Genomic DNA, 15,919 nt, shown 5'->3' with positions numbered 1-15,919 from the left:
CTTCCCCTGGAGGTCTTGGGAGCAGGAGCAGCTTGTGTGGTTGAGCAGGGGGTGGGAGGGCAGGGAGCAGTCCTGGGAACTCCTGGGACCAGGTAGAGCTTGTGCAGGTGAGCAGGGACTGGGAGGGCAGGGGGTAGTCCTGGGACCTTCTGTGAGCAGGTAGAGCTCGGGCAGGTGAGCAGAAGCTGGGAGGAAACAGTTGAACCTGGAGCTTCTTGAACCAAGACGAGCTTGTGCAGGTGAGCAGGGGCTGCAAGGACAGGAGGCAGTCCTGAGAGATCCTGGGATCAGATAGAGCTTGTGCAGGTGAGGAGGGGCTAGAAGGGCAGGGAACACCCATGGGAACTCCTGCGAGCAGGTAGATTTGGGCAGGTGAGCACGAGCTGAGAGGGCAGTGGATGAACCTGGAGTTCCTGGGAGCAGGTAGAGCTTGTGCAGGTGAACAGCGGCTCATAGGGCAGGGGGCTAAACCTGGAGCTATTGGGAAGTGATTAAGCTTGTACAGGTGAGCAGGGGTGGAATGCAGGGGCAAACCTGGGGGGCCCCGCAAGCTGGTAGAGCTCGGGCAGGTAAGCAGGGGCTTGGAGGGCAGGGAGCAGCCCTGGCACCTCCTGAGAGCAGATAGAGCTTGGGCAGGTGAGAAGGGCCTGGAGGAATGCAGGACAGGGCAGGGGCAGCAGCAGAGAGGCTGAGCTCAGGGGAGTCCAGGCTGGAGGGATGAGCTGGTACAGGGCTAGCCAGGCTGGAAAGTGGGCTCCTGGAGGGAAGGTCTCCAGGACTCCGGAGGCAGGGGCAGGCCTGAACAGACACCCTGGATCACAGGGCTCGGGCCCATGGGCCCCAGCCCTGGTTGAGCAAAGTGAGGGGACATGGGACAGGACAGCTGGAGTCCTAAGTGAGAACAGTGGCACAGGGCAGTGCACACAGTTGGGGGGTCGAGGGGCCCATCTGGGCCTGAGCTGGAGCTGCAGGCAATGGCTGAGCAGAACAGGGGGGGAGAGGAACGCCCCAGCCAGGCAGGGGTGCCTGGGGTGCTGGCGCCCCGCGGGAGAGGAAGACAAGGGGCATGGCTCGGCTGCAGCAGTGCTGCCAGGCAGGCTGGCAGCGGGAAGGGCAGGAGCAGAGGGAGGGCTCTGGCCTGAGCAGGCAGCTGGGAGGCCCAGAGCTGGGCTGCAGGGCCCGGGGCTCTGGGGAAAGCTGCCTCGGGTGAGCTCAGGGCCAAGCCAGGAGCCCCGGTGGAGGAGGGACCGGTGGGCCCAGAGGCCCAGATTTGGAGCCTGGGCCTGGGCCAGAGGGATGGCAGGGGAGGGGCCTCGGAGGAGACTGCCTCCCCTCGCCCAGGCAAAGGGGCATGTTGGTGCCAGGGACCAACGCGCACGGGCCTTGACTGCAGAGCTGACCCAGAGGAACAGGGCCTGGAGAGCAAACAGCAGGCCGGGACCAGGGGCCAGGAGCAGAGCATGGGCAGTGGGTGGCAGTGGGTGGCAGTGTCCCTGCCAGGCTGGGGAAGCAGGACGGTGGCCTCAGGGGACCAGCAGAAGCTGGCCAGGAACACAGGCCACCCGCTGGTCGGGACAGGCACCCACAGGGGCTCTGGGCCCTGGCGGGGTCTCATCCAGGCACTCACCCAGCTCTGACCAGGCAGCTGCGTCCAGAACCTGCAGCTGCAATGGCAGCGAGCTGGGCGGCTGGTCTGCGGACTTTCTGGAAGCAAGTGGGTGCTGGGCGCAGCGGCCCCGCTGTTCTGGGGGCCCGATTCGCTGCCCGCCCCACAAGGAACAAGGCCCTGGCGGTCACGCAGCCTCCTCTCTTCCAGCCCCCAAGACGGCCCCATCGGTCTACCCTCTGGCCCCCTGCGGCAGGGACACGTCTGGCCCTAACGTGGCCTTGGGCTGCCTGGCCTCAAGCTACTTCCCCGAGCCAGTGACCGTGACCTGGAACTCGGGCGCCCTGACCAGTGGCGTGCACACCTTCCCATCCGTCCTGCAGCCGTCAGGGCTCTACTCCCTCAGCAGCATGGTGACCGTGACGGCCCGCAGCTCATCCAGCAAGTGCTTCACGTGCAATGTCAACCACCCGGCCACCAGCACCAAGGTGGACCTGTGTGTTGGTGAGTGCCTGCGCTGGGGGGCGGCTGTGCAGACAGGCTGAGGTCAGCCCTCCTGCCGAGAGACCACCCCCCCCCCAAGGGTGTCAGGGCCGCTCCCCTCTGTCCCCCTCGCCTGCAGGCCCAGGCTCAGGGAGGGGTCAACTCGGCACTTCGGAGAGGCCAGGGTGGGCACAGGCGGGACCCCTCCCCCGGCCCTGGACCCCCAGCAGCACGAGCTGCTCTGGGATGTACCAAGACCTGACCCTGACCTAAGCCCAGCCCCGGGCCCTCCCCACCCCCAGTGACTCTGTGTGTTCTCTCCTCAGGAAGACCATGTCCCATATGCCCAGGTAAGAAACTCGGGCCTCGCCCTCCTCCCCAAGGAGGTAGCCTGAGCCCAGGTTCGGCCCGAGGGGGGACAGGTGCCCAGGAGGACCCCAGGCCACGAGCTGACCCACACTCTGTCTCCCCCACCAGCCTGTGAATCACCAGGGCCCTCGGTCTTCATCTTCCCTCCAAAACCCAAGGACACCCTCATGATCTCCCAGACCCCCGAGGTCACGTGCGTGGTGGTGGACGTCAGCAAGGAGCACGCCGAGGTCCAGTTCTCCTGGTACGTGGGCGGCGTAGAGGTGCACACGGCCCAGACGAGGCCAAAGGAGGAGCAGTTCAACAGCACCTACCGCGTGGTCAGCGTCCTGCCCATCCAGCACGAGGACTGGCTGAACGGGAAGGAGTTCGAGTGCAAGGTCAACAACGTAGACCTCCCAGGCCCCATCACGAAGACCATCTCCAAGGCCAAAGGTGGGCAAGGTGGGCAGGCGGAGAGGGTCCCGTGGGGCCGCCTGGGGGGACCATCATGCTAACAGAGGTGCCTGGCCTCACAGGGCAGAGCCGGGAGCCGCAGGTGTACACCCTGCCCCCACCCCCGGAGCAGATGACCAGGAGCAAAGTCAGCGTAACCTGCCTGGTCATTGGCTTCTACCCACCTGACATCCATGTCGAGTGGAAAAAAAACGGACGGCCGGATTCAGAGAACACATACCGCACCACCCCGCCCCAGCTGGACGAGAACGGGACCTACTTCCTGTACAGCAAGCTCACGGTGGACAAGGCCAGCTTGCAGAGTGGAGACAAATACCAGTGTGCAGTGATGCACGAGGCTCTGCACAACCACTACACCGAGAAGTCCGTCTCCCAGACTCCGGGTAAATGAGCCACTCGCTGAACCTCACGTGCTCTCGGGTCCCGCGAGCTCACCTGAGCCCCAGCCCTGTGTACATATGTCCCGGGAGCATGAAATAAAGCACCCGACACCACCCTGGCACCCGCAACGCTGTCATGGTTCTTTCCGAGGCAGAGCCCCAGTGCAGGCGCCACCCGCGGGGCCAGGGACAGGACAGGCTCTGGGCCAGAGGCGTCCCCGTGGCGTCGGGGGGAGAGGTCCCACTTGGGGGAGACCCGGTCAGTGGGGGTCTGCACAGGCCCCCTGGGGGCTGCCTGAGGCCGAGGAGGGAGCTTTGCCAGAGGCGGCCTCTCCTGCGGGCTGCCCTCCTGGCACACCTGCTCCGGCTGCTGTGTGTGGACGGACGGGAGGAGCCCTCCAGGCCCCCTCGGGGAAATGACTGCCCAGGTCGTCCCGCCTCTGTCCAAGCCCAAGCTCAGGGGCAGCGGCCCGTCCTTGTCCCCAGGTTGCCTGTCTCCTGGGTCTCCTGTGCCCACAGGGTGGGGACGGCCCTGCTTCTCCCGCAAACACCCGACATCAGGCCCCCACCCCGCCTCAGGCCCCCACCCCGCCTCAGGCCACGGGGCTCTGCCCTGCTGGTCCCCGCAGGGGGCCAGGCCTGGGCACTCGTGGCAGCACTCATCCCTGTGTCCCACAGGGGCAGAGGTAGGCAGCCCAGAGTGTCCAGGGGAGGGACAGTCCCAGACACCCCCAGGAGTGGAGCCCAGACCCACTGAAATCAAGCCCCTCCCACCGAGCGACCAGGCCCCCCCCCCCCGCCACCGCCTTCCTCCACTCGCACACCCGGGCTCTCGCACACGCATGCACGCCGCCCCCACCTCCCAGCACACCCGCCCACCGCCTGCATCCACATGCACGCACACCCGGGCACACACACACCTACCCACGCACACATGTGTACACCCCCGGGCCCTCACAGACCAGAGCATGGAGCTGGGTCTCACACACCCTCACCGGGGACACCAGCCCGGCCCCACCCCCCGAGGCCCCACGGGCTGCTCAGCCACACTTGCACACTAGACCCCACGGACCCGCTCCGACGCCCGGCCCCGCTCTTCCCCTGGCACCTACGCCCCCTCTGGAACAAGCAGAAATCTCCAGCCCGCTTGTCCCCAGCACAGCCGCCCCCTCCGCCCGGGGACACACACCCCAAGGCCGTCTCGGCCCTTCCCTGGGCCAGAGCCCACCGGGCCCCTGCTCGGCTGACCTTCCACCCTCCGGGCCTGGCCCCCTCGGGGAGCGGGCGGGGCCTGAGCCACTGGCCTGCCCGGTCAGGACGCCCCCTCCCAGACGGTCCCCATGCTCGGGGACCCCCACCAGAGGAGAGGGGGCAGGACATCCCCGGCCAGGCTGAGACTCAGCCCGGGATGCAGGACTGGGGGGCCGGGGCCGGGGCCAGGCACTGAGCTCAGCCGGGGGGTCCCCCACCTGGAGCCACCCCAGGCCCCGCGGGCTGGCACAGCACTGACCACCCCTCCCCGTGCAGAACTGCTCCTGGAGGAGAGCTGTGCCGACGCCCAGGACGGGGAGCTGGACGGGCTCTGGACCACCATCTCCATCTTCATCACGCTCTTCCTGCTCAGCGTGTGCTACAGCGCCACCGTGACGCTCTTCAAGGTGAGCGGGCCAGCCCCGCTGTCACCCGTGCCCCGGAGCCCCCTGCTGGCCCCTCCCTGGCCCGCCCTGCCGCCATGCTGTCACTGTGACGGCCCCTCCCCGTGCCCGCCCTGGCCTCTGGTCCTCTCCGGGACAGGGTGGCTGTCGGGGACCGCGGGGCTGGCCGGCGGACCCTGGGGGGCGGCCCACGTGCGGCCCGGGCTGCCCTCACCCCGTGCGCCCTGCAGGTGAAGTGGATCTTCTCGTCGGTGGTGGAGCTGAAGCGCACCATTGTCCCCGACTACAGAAACATGATCGGGCAGGGGGCCTAGGGCGCCCTCCAGGGCGGCCAGGGCCGCCCCACACCCGACAGGACCGCGTCCGTCAGCTCAAGCTGCTCCGCCTGCGCCAGGCCTGCCTCCGCCCTCTGACCTCGCCCGCACCTCTGGCTCTCGGCCACCTGGCCCGCACCTCCGCCCTCGGGCCTGGCGGCCCCCTCAGAAGGCGCCCCGCACCCCCACCGCCCCCTCGGAAGCCCGAGTGGGCAGCAGCTCGGGCCCCGACCTGACTTGATGGACACCCACCACCACCAGCCCCCGCCAGAGCCACGGGACACCGCCGGGGCCACGTGTCCTCACCAGGAACGCCCGGCTCAGCCAGCGGGTCCAGCCGGCCACGAGGAGACCGGCGTCCAGCGGCTGACGGGACAGGGCCCGGGCTCCCTGTGGACCCCGTCCAGACCGGGCTCCAGAGGCAGGGCCCCCGACAGGAGGCTCCTGTGTCACAGCCTGGAGTGGGAACAGCTGCCCCCAACGCCAGCGTCTCCCAGCGGGGAAGTTCCCAGACGGGCCACCAACAGGCGCTCAGGTCACCTCCAGCCCAGGGCACTCGAGGGAAGAGGACCTGGGCCCAAGGACACGGCAGGAGCCCCGGTGGGGACAGAGCAGCCCTGCCCAGGGAAGCGGTGAGGTGCCGCCAGACTGGCCTCCTGGAGGGGGTCCCGCTGGCTCGGACCCCCGCGGGCAGGACGGGCCTTCGCTGGACACAGGCAGGGGTGGCGGGTCCGCACAGGGTACAGGGCAGCCAGCCCATCCCAAGGTACGAGGCCTGAGACCCGTCCATCTGCCCATCCATCCATCCTTCCATCCAGCAGGAGCTCCTTCTGCCTGCCCCGGGGCCTGGGTGAGAGGTGAAGAACCCCCAGGAGCGAGCCCCAGGCCCCGGACCCCCCAAGCCGGCCCCGCACTGACTCTCCTGCCCTGTCTCTACGGGAACCCCAAGTGGGTTCATGGCATCCGGGGAGCAGCCTCGGGACTGGGAGGGAAGGCTCATCCGCCAAGCTGTGGTCGCTCTTTCTCCTTGGTGAGTGTCTGGAGCCCAGGCACTCTCCTCACTGTTGCTCTCATTTTTCACGGCAATAAACCACTTTTACAACCCCTCAGCTCACTGGGACCTCTGCCTGTGTCACCCGCCTCCCCTGCGAATCCCAGCCTGGCCGCCCTCCCCCCACCTTCGCCCCTGGTGTTCCCCTCCCCCAGCGTCCCCACACCCACCCCCAAGCCTCCTGGACACAGCGGCCAGCCTGGGGCCTGGCGGGGCCACGAGCGACTGGCGTGCGTTGGCTGTGTCATCAGCCTGTGCTGCTGTCGCAAACCCCGCAGCCGGCGGGGTCGCCGAACCAACTGCACCAACTCAGAGCTGAGAGTTAGGTCTTCCTGGGGTGACATGAGGCCACAGCCCGGGAGGCAGCACTGCAGGGAGCTCGCAGGTACCGCTCGCTCCAAGGAGGAGGGGACTGAATGTGTGTGACAGGAGGTACCTGACGAACCTCCCCTGCAGATCCCAGACTCCTTTCAAATGTGGCTGTTGCAGTCCAGGGCAGGGGGACAAGCCAACTAGGCTTAAAGAGCTTGCCCAAGGCAAGGCGTGAGGAGGACCAGACCAGGCCAAGGCGCCAACAGTGCCATGGGACACAGGCAGACCCTGAAGGCACAGTGCCCAGGACCCAGCCGGCATGTCGGCTCTCAGGCAGCTGGTTTGGGCTTCTCAGTGCTGTTCTCATCCTGGGGGCACGTTAATGGCTGTCCTCCCAGCTCAGGACCCACCCCTCTCTGGCTCCTGTTCCTTGGGAAGAGGGCCCACACCTCCCTTTGGCCCTGCAGTAGCCGCAGGGGCATCCACGGGCGTATCCATGGTCAGAGCCACCGCTGTGCTGTCCCTCCGCTCTGAGAATGGCACACTCCCAGAGCGCCTGCTCCTCTGGCCTGGATCCCAGAACAGAGAAGCCAGACAAAGGGCAGCAGGTCGGGCAGTAAGAGAAACACGGCCTGATGTCGAAACCCACCCACCTGGGGGCTGTTAGCACAGCCGCACCGAGCCAAAGCTGCCGATTGAGCACAGGCCCAACGGCCACCACTGGACACCAACGCTGCAGCAAGTGCAAGTGCAGCAACAACCCTCGCTGTGCACGTTTTCAGGGACTATTTTAGCCAGAGTTCTCAAGAAATAGATGATTGATAGATAGATAGGTAGGTAGATAGGTAGGTAGCAATAGGAAGAAGATGAGGTACCACTGTAGCACATACCTACGATAGAGCTAAATATGCATATACGTACACGTCTAGGTAGAGCTATAAATATAGCTAAGGCCAGTTACAGGTATTGAGGTTAGAGAAACAGCCACGCAGACGGAGACTGCAGGACTTCTCTCTAGGAGCTGGCTCCCATGCTTGCAGGGACTTGGCTGGCAAGTACGCCCCCCGGGGGGGCCAGCAAGTGGGAACTCAGGCAGGAGCATGTCCCGCCGTCTTGAGGCAGAATTTCTTCCTCTTCAGGGAATCAGCTTTGTTCCTGACCCCTTCAGCTGGTGGGCGAGTGGACACTGTGGAAGGTCCCCCTCCTTCCTTAGGCCCATGCACTGTAGCTCTTAACCACATTCCAATCCCTGCCCAGCAGACGAAGCTCACACTGAGTGGCCCAGCTGAGCGGGCACGTGAGACTCCCGCTCACAAGGGCTTCACTTCCCTTGGTGCTCACAGCGCCCGAGGGGCAGGGGTCCCTGTCGCAATCTTACCGTTGAAGAAAGTGGTAGAAAGAAAAAGAACCCCCGCCTGGGGGACCCCGGCCTATTGGACCCCCGCCTGCGGAGCCCTCCCACGTGGGACCCCACCCGACTGTGGGACCCCTGCCTGTGGGGGGACACCAGGCTGGCATCTACGTCTTCTCAGCCTCGGCCCACACAACCCCTTAGAAAGACTCCTGCTCCGGGTCCTGGTCCCCAGCCTCAGGGACAGGCTGCCCGAGATGTTCCCACGCCTGGAGGAGACCAGAGACATGGGAGCCCTGGAAGCTCTGTGAAGATGCCTCTCGGGGACAACCACGTCCCAGAGGGCAACTCTGCCATCATCACTGGACACTGGGTACCCCACGGTGAGGGGCAGACGTGGCCTCTTGACCTCAAGGAGGCGAGCGTCCAGGGAACAGGGAGGCACTGAGGAAATCACGCCACAGTGATGCGGGCACGGTCGTGAGCAGGGCTATGAGTGGGAAGCTGGCACAGGAGGCCCCACGACAGAAAATACAGCTCAGTCTGCAGCTCCTGCAGGATCAGGATCCCAGGAGAGCGCCCTGAGGTGTGGTGTGGCTGCCTCGGGTCTGCGGTCAACACCTGGTCTCCCGCCCTCCCGGCCACAGAAGGTCCTGCACACGGCGACGTGGGGCCAGGTGGGAGAAGACAGCGACAGGCCGAAGGATGGGTTTCGAGACGCGATATGATGGGGCGGCTCCTGTCGAGGCATGAGGAGTACATTTCACAGTTTTACTTAACACATTAATCCATCAGTTCAGAGTGGAATTCAAAGTCCTACCTGTATACCGTGGAGTAAAGGCTGCTGAAAGGAGTCTATAGTTTATAAATGGAAGGCAGGGAAGAATCACTTTCCTTCAGAGAAGACAATTTGCATGGCTCTCCATTATCCACAGCCTACAGAGTGGGGAAGTAACTCAAAGGCATGGAACACGTGGAGCCCCATGGAATCAGACAACCTTGAAGGGACTGCAAGATAGGGCCTTGCTGTCCATGAAGACACAAGAAGTAAGCTTTCGATCCACTTCAAACTCTTTTACACAATTTCTCCTACACACATGTACAGCTGTCAAACAGATCCAGAATGTATAGGAAACTCCTGCAAATCAATTAGAAAAATCAAACAATTCAGTAGAGAATAGGCAAGATGCTTCAACAGGTGTCTCACAAAAGACGCCCAAACAGCTCTTGGACATTGGAAAGGAACCACACTGGTTATGGGGGAAATGAAAATGAAAGACCCCGCCAGAGAAAGGGCCTGCAGCCCTGGCAGTGGCGAGGCAGCTTGGGCCGGACTAACTCCTTGAAAATCGCAGTGACGAGCCCTGGAAAAACTGTTTTAAATAAAGGCATTGGTGAGGGGCCAAGAGCAAGTAGACACAGGAGAAGACCATCCCCTTGAAAGATTTGTCTGAGGGTGCACCCCGGTCCTGCCGCCGGCGCAGCTAGAATGCAAGCAGGATCTGCGGTCACACCTGCTGGAGGGGTCAGGTCGCAGGATGCAGGACTGCGCTTCAAGAACTGCTCCAGACTGTGGCTTAAAACCGACGGCTTCACCAGGGTGTTCCTGAAAAGCCACATAGTGGTTGAGTCCTTCAGACCCGCGGATCCCGAAGCCAGACTGGAAAAGGGAGTCTGTACTGCAGGGCTGCGACCACGACGGTCCGTCTGTCTCCATCATCTCTTTAGATGGGGCTGACTGTGCGAGGGACCCCTGGACAAAACGTCGCCTGTTTAGAGTAGCCAGGCGGAAAGAAGGACCACCACGTGGGGCCGTGGCCTTGCCGCTGCGGCCGGGGAGCCTGCTCTGGAGCCACTGAGCGCAGGGGCCCGAGGCTTGGGTTTCATTTGTTACTAAAAGCACGTCACCGCATTTCAAAGCCTTGAACTCAGGCCTCAGTACCAGCTCGGGTCTGTCTCAGCCCCCAGGGGGTAGCTCGATGGTGCTTTTACAAAGAGGAGGTGTGGGCCAACAGGAAGACGACTCATCCAAAAGATGTTTAAATAGGATTGTGGAAAAAAGAGAGCAGCGGTGGTGGCGGCCAGCTCGGCGGGACCGTGCTCACGCGGCCACACGTTTATAGTGCAGCGCACCGCCGGGCTCTTCATTCCAGCGAGGGGACAGTCTTCCTGAGAGCCGAGGCCACGCGCGGTCACCGTCTTGCACTGTGATTTGTTGGCATTTTCCCTCCATGTTTGTGAAGTTTATCTGGAATCCCGAATCGCCCGGGAGGAGCCCCTGTCTGCCGTGTGTCTGTCGGAGCCAAACTTGGGTCTTGTTTCCTCGTGACTCTAGAACAGAAATGATAGCTTTTTTCCACAGCCCTGCGGGGTTTGCAATCTGTGATGGCCTTGTAAAAAGAAGAGTGCGTGTGTCACTGCGTGAAACATCGGGTGCTTCTAAATCCTCCAAGCCGTGGTGAGCACAGTGTATTCAGTGACTGGCACAGACCACGTGAGACCCGGGTTGCAAGTCCTGGGTCTTCAACTTCAAGTGCAAAGTCTGTGAAAACCAATCTGCGCCTCGCATTCTCTTAAATATTTATTTTTAACATGTGAGGTGTTCCAGAGGGTTCTCCATTTCAGTGCTGCATGGAGGCGAAATTCAGCAATAATTTCTTTCAGTTGTTGTGAAGTTGCTTTGTGGTGCCCTCCACTGAGCCCTGGGCCTTTGGCATACTCCAGTTTTGTGGGTTTAGGAAACTCGTCATTTTTACTTACAAATTTACCTTTTTGTATTGTGCTGGGTTTAGGAAACTCGTCATTTTTACTTACAAATTTACCTTTTTGTATTGTGCAGTTTAAATGTTTTGGTTGTTTTCCGTTCTGCGTAAGTGGCTTGATGAGAAGACCCCTCCAGAGCAGCAGCCCGTGGTCAGCGGGACGGGACACGGGGGCTCTGGCGGCAGCTGGCCACTTGAGGGATGGGTCTTGTTGCGGTTTGGGCTTGTTTTGAGGAAAAGATCCTGGAGTCAATTACAGGTTACTGTAGCAGAATTGCTTTAGGGGAATTTTGTTTAAAAGAAAATGGGACCATTCTGGACTTTGCAGTGACCCCGTCTCCATTTTCTGAAAACGAAAATGATCAGCTCCGTGAAACGCCTTTTCAGTGACAACGTCAGCGTTTTATCAAAAACCAGAAGTTATTAGATGAAAGCAGCCATTGATTCTTTCAAATATATTCAATCATGCGCAAACAAGAAGTATTTTCTTCTCTTAAACTGGAAATCTGTATCTTTAGAAACAATGTAGCCCAAAGATGTGAATCTGAAGAATTTTGTTGGCAATGCTTTACAGCAAGTATAAGTGATCTGAGTGAGTAAAAAGATGAAATAGTCTGAACCAAATGTGCACTATATCAGATTTGAACATCCAGTGAGGCTCACATTCGCACTAAGTTTTCAACATTGTGTTCTTTTGCGTTCGTTTTTTACTTTCATTAGAGGTTCAAAAACAAAAACAAAACAAAAGCCTACAAATTAAGGAGAGCCGTGCCTAAAAGGAGGCTCCGAGCCACCAAAGGGGACCCTCAAGTTCTATATGTAAACTCCACCCAAATCCTTGACTCTCCCCTTACCTGTGCATGTGTAGGGAAAACGCCAAAGGGCCTGGGGAAAGAACACCAGCCAGGAGGTTGAAAGAACTGCGATTTTAGCTACTGCCAACCACAGCAGTGGCGCCATGGCAGAGAGGTTTTGAAGTCCAGTCAAGCTAACTCCTTCTGACATAGAATTGATACTTTTGGAGTTCCCGTCGTGGCGCAGTGGTTAACGAATCTGACGAGGAACCATGAGGTTGCGGGTTCGGTCCCTGCCTTGTTCAGTGGGTTGAGGATCCGGCGTTGCCGTGTGCTGTGGTGTAGGTCGCAGACGCGGCTCGGATCCCGCGTTGCTGTGGCTCTGGCGTAGGCCGGCGGCTACAGCTCCGATTGGACCCCTGGCCTGGGAACCTCCACACACATGCCACGGGAGCAGCCCGAGAAAAGGCAAAAAGACCAAAAAAAAAAAAAAAAAAGAATTGATACTTTTGTGAGGAAGAGTGCAAAATCCATAGTCTGCACTGCATTTCAACCACAACACCCAGTGTACATCCAAAAACTGCTAAATCTGCAAAAAAAAAAAAAAAAAAAAAGGAGAAGAAGGAAATGTGACCCAGAGTCAAGATACAAGGTAATCAATGGAGAGCAGTCCTCAAAGGACCCAGACGCGTGCCCGTTATCAGGAAAGGACATCAAAGCAGCTCGCAAAGTATGTTCCAATTTAAAGGAGGATGTGCTCATAAGGAGTGAGTAGCTAATCTCTGCAGAAGATTTTAAACTTCTTACGAGAACCAAATAAAAATGCTAGAACTGCAAAGTACAGATCTGAATTTTTTAAATCACTTGATGAGCCTAACAGCAGATTGGAGAAGGCATGAGAAAGGCCAGAAAACTGTATTTCAGGACATAGGCATTCTATATGTACTACAGGTATTCTAATGTGCTACGTGTGTAAAATACAACTGCACATTCTATAGATATGACACACTACCTATATTATATGTATCAATAAAAATTTAAATTCAATCCAAAGAACAGAAAGTAAAATACTGGGGAAAAAAATGAAAAGAGATTCCATGTCCTATAGGACACTATGAAGCATTTGAAAATACGTGATATTGGAGTTCCAGAGGGGGACAAGTGAGAATGGGGCGGAAAAAGTCTTTGAAGAAACAAAAACCTAGGGTTTCCCAATGTGGCAGAGATACCGGTTTACAGATTGAAGAAGGCCAGCCAGTTCCTAACAATGAATCGAGGGAATCATGGACATTGAAACCAAAGGGAAAAGAGGTTGTGACAACAGCCAGAGAAATGACATGTACACACAGGGACAAGTTACATCTGACATCTTATCAGAAAAAAAAAAAATGGTGACCGGGAAACAATAGAAGGAGGAAGGCTTCCTCCCAGAATCCTGTTTGCAGAGAAAACGTCTCTCCAGACGGACATGTAATATGTATTGGCAGATACACGAAAACTGAGGAAGCTTATTTCAAACGGGTCTGCAGTAAAGGAAAGGCTTTCCTGCCTTTCCCGTAACCTTGAGCAAGAGGACTAGGGAGAGCGTGTCCTAATAGAGAAGCTTTGTGGCAATACCTACCTTAGCAGAGAATCTCTGTGCTGAAAGGAAATGACACCCAATGGAAACTCAGGTCTACAGGGTGGAAAGGGGAGCATCAGAGATGGCAAATATGCAAGTGGAAAAATTATCTTTTTTTCTCTTACTTTCTTAATAAAAAAAAAAGGATTGATTGCCTAAAGTAAAGGCCACAGCTGGGTTAATGGGGTTTATAACATGTATAGACGCCAAGTATACAACAATAGCACAAAGTACAAATTCATAAAGGAAACAATACTTTCTCGAGGTTCTAATAATTTATTTGAAGCAGTAAGATATTAAATCCAAGTTCACTGTGATAACTTCAGGATGTACATTATAGGCACAGACATCATAATGCAAAGAGGCTGATCTCAAACGTCTATAGACAGAGTTCCCGCTGTGGAGCAGTGGATTAAAAATCTGACTGCAGCAGCTCAGGTCCCTGTGGAGGCACAAGTTCGATCTTTGGCCAGACACAGTGGGTTAAAGGATCTGGCATTGCCGGAGCTGTGGCAGCTGCAGCTCGGATTCAATCCCTGGCCCAGGAACTTCCATATGCCCTGTTTGGGTGCAGCCATAAAAAAATAAATTAAAAGTCAATAGAGAAAGTAGAATGGAATATTAAGAAGTGCTGTTTTTAACCCAAAAGGAGGTAAGAAAGAAAAAAGCTACAATGAACACACCTAATGGATAAACTTTAACAGTGCTCCCATAAAGTCAGGGACACAGCGAGGGTGCCTGGCACTGCTGTCAGAGCTTCTGCAGTACTTTTCAGATATGTGACTAGACTCGCTGTGGATTGGGAAACCAAATCAGAGCGTCTCAGCCAGTCTGTTTCAATCAACAAAAACAGAGGAGAAAACTCCATGCACTCTACATAACAAAGTTAAAAATTTTCATGACAAGTGTGCTTTAGTGACATAAGTGTATGTATTACATGTGTTATATGTAAATAATAGGTTGTGTGCATTGGATTATCACAGAAAATACTTTTTTATAAGAACTATGGTCAAAATGGTTTGAAAAATGGTCATTTAACAGATTATCAGAGGTCCTAGCCACAGCTACATGACAAGAAAAAGAAACAGGGCTGTTAAGACTGAAAGAGAAGGTGTAAAATAGACATTATTTGCAGATGACGTGGTCGTTTCCAAGAGAAAATGACAGAATCAGCAGACTCTGGGAACTAACAAGAAAGTCAGCAAGACTTCCATGCAAAACCAACTTAACAAAAGCAGTTACTCCCAATGAGATTCCTGTGGGTTGGGATTGTTTGTTTGTTTGTCTTTCTGTCTGTCTGTGAGATCCACTTACAGCTTAGACCATTTTGAAAAATAAAAGCAAAAACAAGGGATTTCAGGGAGACTACCCCCTGAATGTTAACACATACAAACGTAATAACTGAAAAGGATGGTACTCGTGCTCAAACTACTAGACCCGAGGAAGAGGAGAGCACTCAGAAACAGCCCGATTTCTCCTAGGAACCCGGTCTTCGCTGAGTGTGGTGCCATCAGGCAGCGGGAAAGCTTGAGCCACATCAGAGCCTGTTAGGATTAAATACTTACAGTTGAAAGGCCAACTCTAAAGCTGACAGGAGGTGGACAAGCCTAGGCTAGTGGAGCACGGCTGGCAACATCTACCTGGTGGGGTGTGCGTCCACCCAGAACTTCAGCACATGACCGTGCCTGGATACAGGGCTTGGCAAATGTAATTAGGTTAAGGATTTTGAGATTAGATCATACTAGATTTCAGAAAGGTTGTAAGTCCAGTGACTTATAACAAGAGGAGGAGTTCCTACTGTGGTAATACGGGATGGCAGTGTCACTGCAGTGCCAAGATCCAGATCCAATCCCCGGCCCCACACCACAGATTAAGGAACCAACATTGCCACAGCTGTGGCTTAGGTTGCAACTGCGGCAGACATGGTCCCTGGCCCAGGCACTCCATGAGCTGTGGGCAGCCAAAAGAGAAAAACATGAATGAATGAATGAACGAATTTTTTGAAAAAGAGACAGAAGTCCAGACGGCTCCCAGGTATCTGAAGAGGGGCCCCAGCTCGTTGGCAGTGGGGCACTGGGATGCAAGCAGAGACACCCGCTATGCCCTGCAGAGTGGCAGCCTTCCCAGAGAACAGGACAGCGGCTTCCTCGCTGGGAAGGCAGACACGGAGCTGGAGGCAGGGCCTCCCTGGTGGAGAGGACGGCAGGAGGCCCGGGAGGCAGCAGGCCAGCCCCAGGAAGAAGCGGGTGGCAGTGGGGCAGGCTGGCCCCAGGGGAATGAGGCCATGTGGGGGGACTGGAGCACCTGCGGCCAGTGTTTGAGGCGACAGTCAAGGGTAACGAAGGGTCAGCTGGTCTCACCATCCAGGAGAACTCTGGGGCCTGGACCCCACCATGGGACCTGAGGGCAGTGATTCCCTGGCTGAGTCGGAGGGACATGGAGGCCAGTGCTGCTGCGCAGCTAAACCCTGGTCAGGGAGGTCTAAGAACCATCCGTGACTGGGCCTTCCCTCTAAGCAGCCACTGGCCAGACCCTGCACTTGCCCCTGGCGACCCCCCAGGTCCTTACACTGAGGCCCAGCCTCAGAGGGGGCTTCACCCTGCCTTGGCTCAAAGCCCACCCCTCCCAGGGTATACAGCCAGGTCCCACCTAACCTCCTGCAATCCCCAAGCCCCCCAGCTCCTGGAGAGCCTCCTGACCACGCAGGATCCTGCTCTGGGCGCACCTGAGCCGGACATTAAGGAGCAGCCAGAGGAAGACTCGGC

At 57.7% G+C, this 15,919-nt stretch overlaps 1 gene segment (V, D, J or C); it reads left to right on the top strand.

The window, feature by feature from the left end:
* Nucleotides 1-1,170: 1,170 nt before the first annotated feature.
* LOC125135508 (immunoglobulin heavy constant gamma 4-like) lies at nucleotides 1,171-5,422 on the top strand. The segment is given in 6 exon segments: nucleotides 1,171-2,110; nucleotides 2,416-2,439; nucleotides 2,567-2,893; nucleotides 2,977-3,297; nucleotides 4,822-4,952; nucleotides 5,180-5,422. Coding segments are annotated over 6 exon segments (1,701 nt in total).
* The last annotated feature ends 10,497 nt before the right edge of the window (nucleotides 5,423-15,919 follow it).

This window comes from Phacochoerus africanus, chromosome 9 (genome assembly GCF_016906955.1).
Source record: "Phacochoerus africanus isolate WHEZ1 chromosome 9, ROS_Pafr_v1, whole genome shotgun sequence".
Taxonomy (NCBI): domain Eukaryota; kingdom Metazoa; phylum Chordata; class Mammalia; order Artiodactyla; family Suidae; genus Phacochoerus; species Phacochoerus africanus.
Note: the sequence above shows the minus strand (reverse complement) of the source record. Positions and strands in the feature narration are given on the sequence as shown.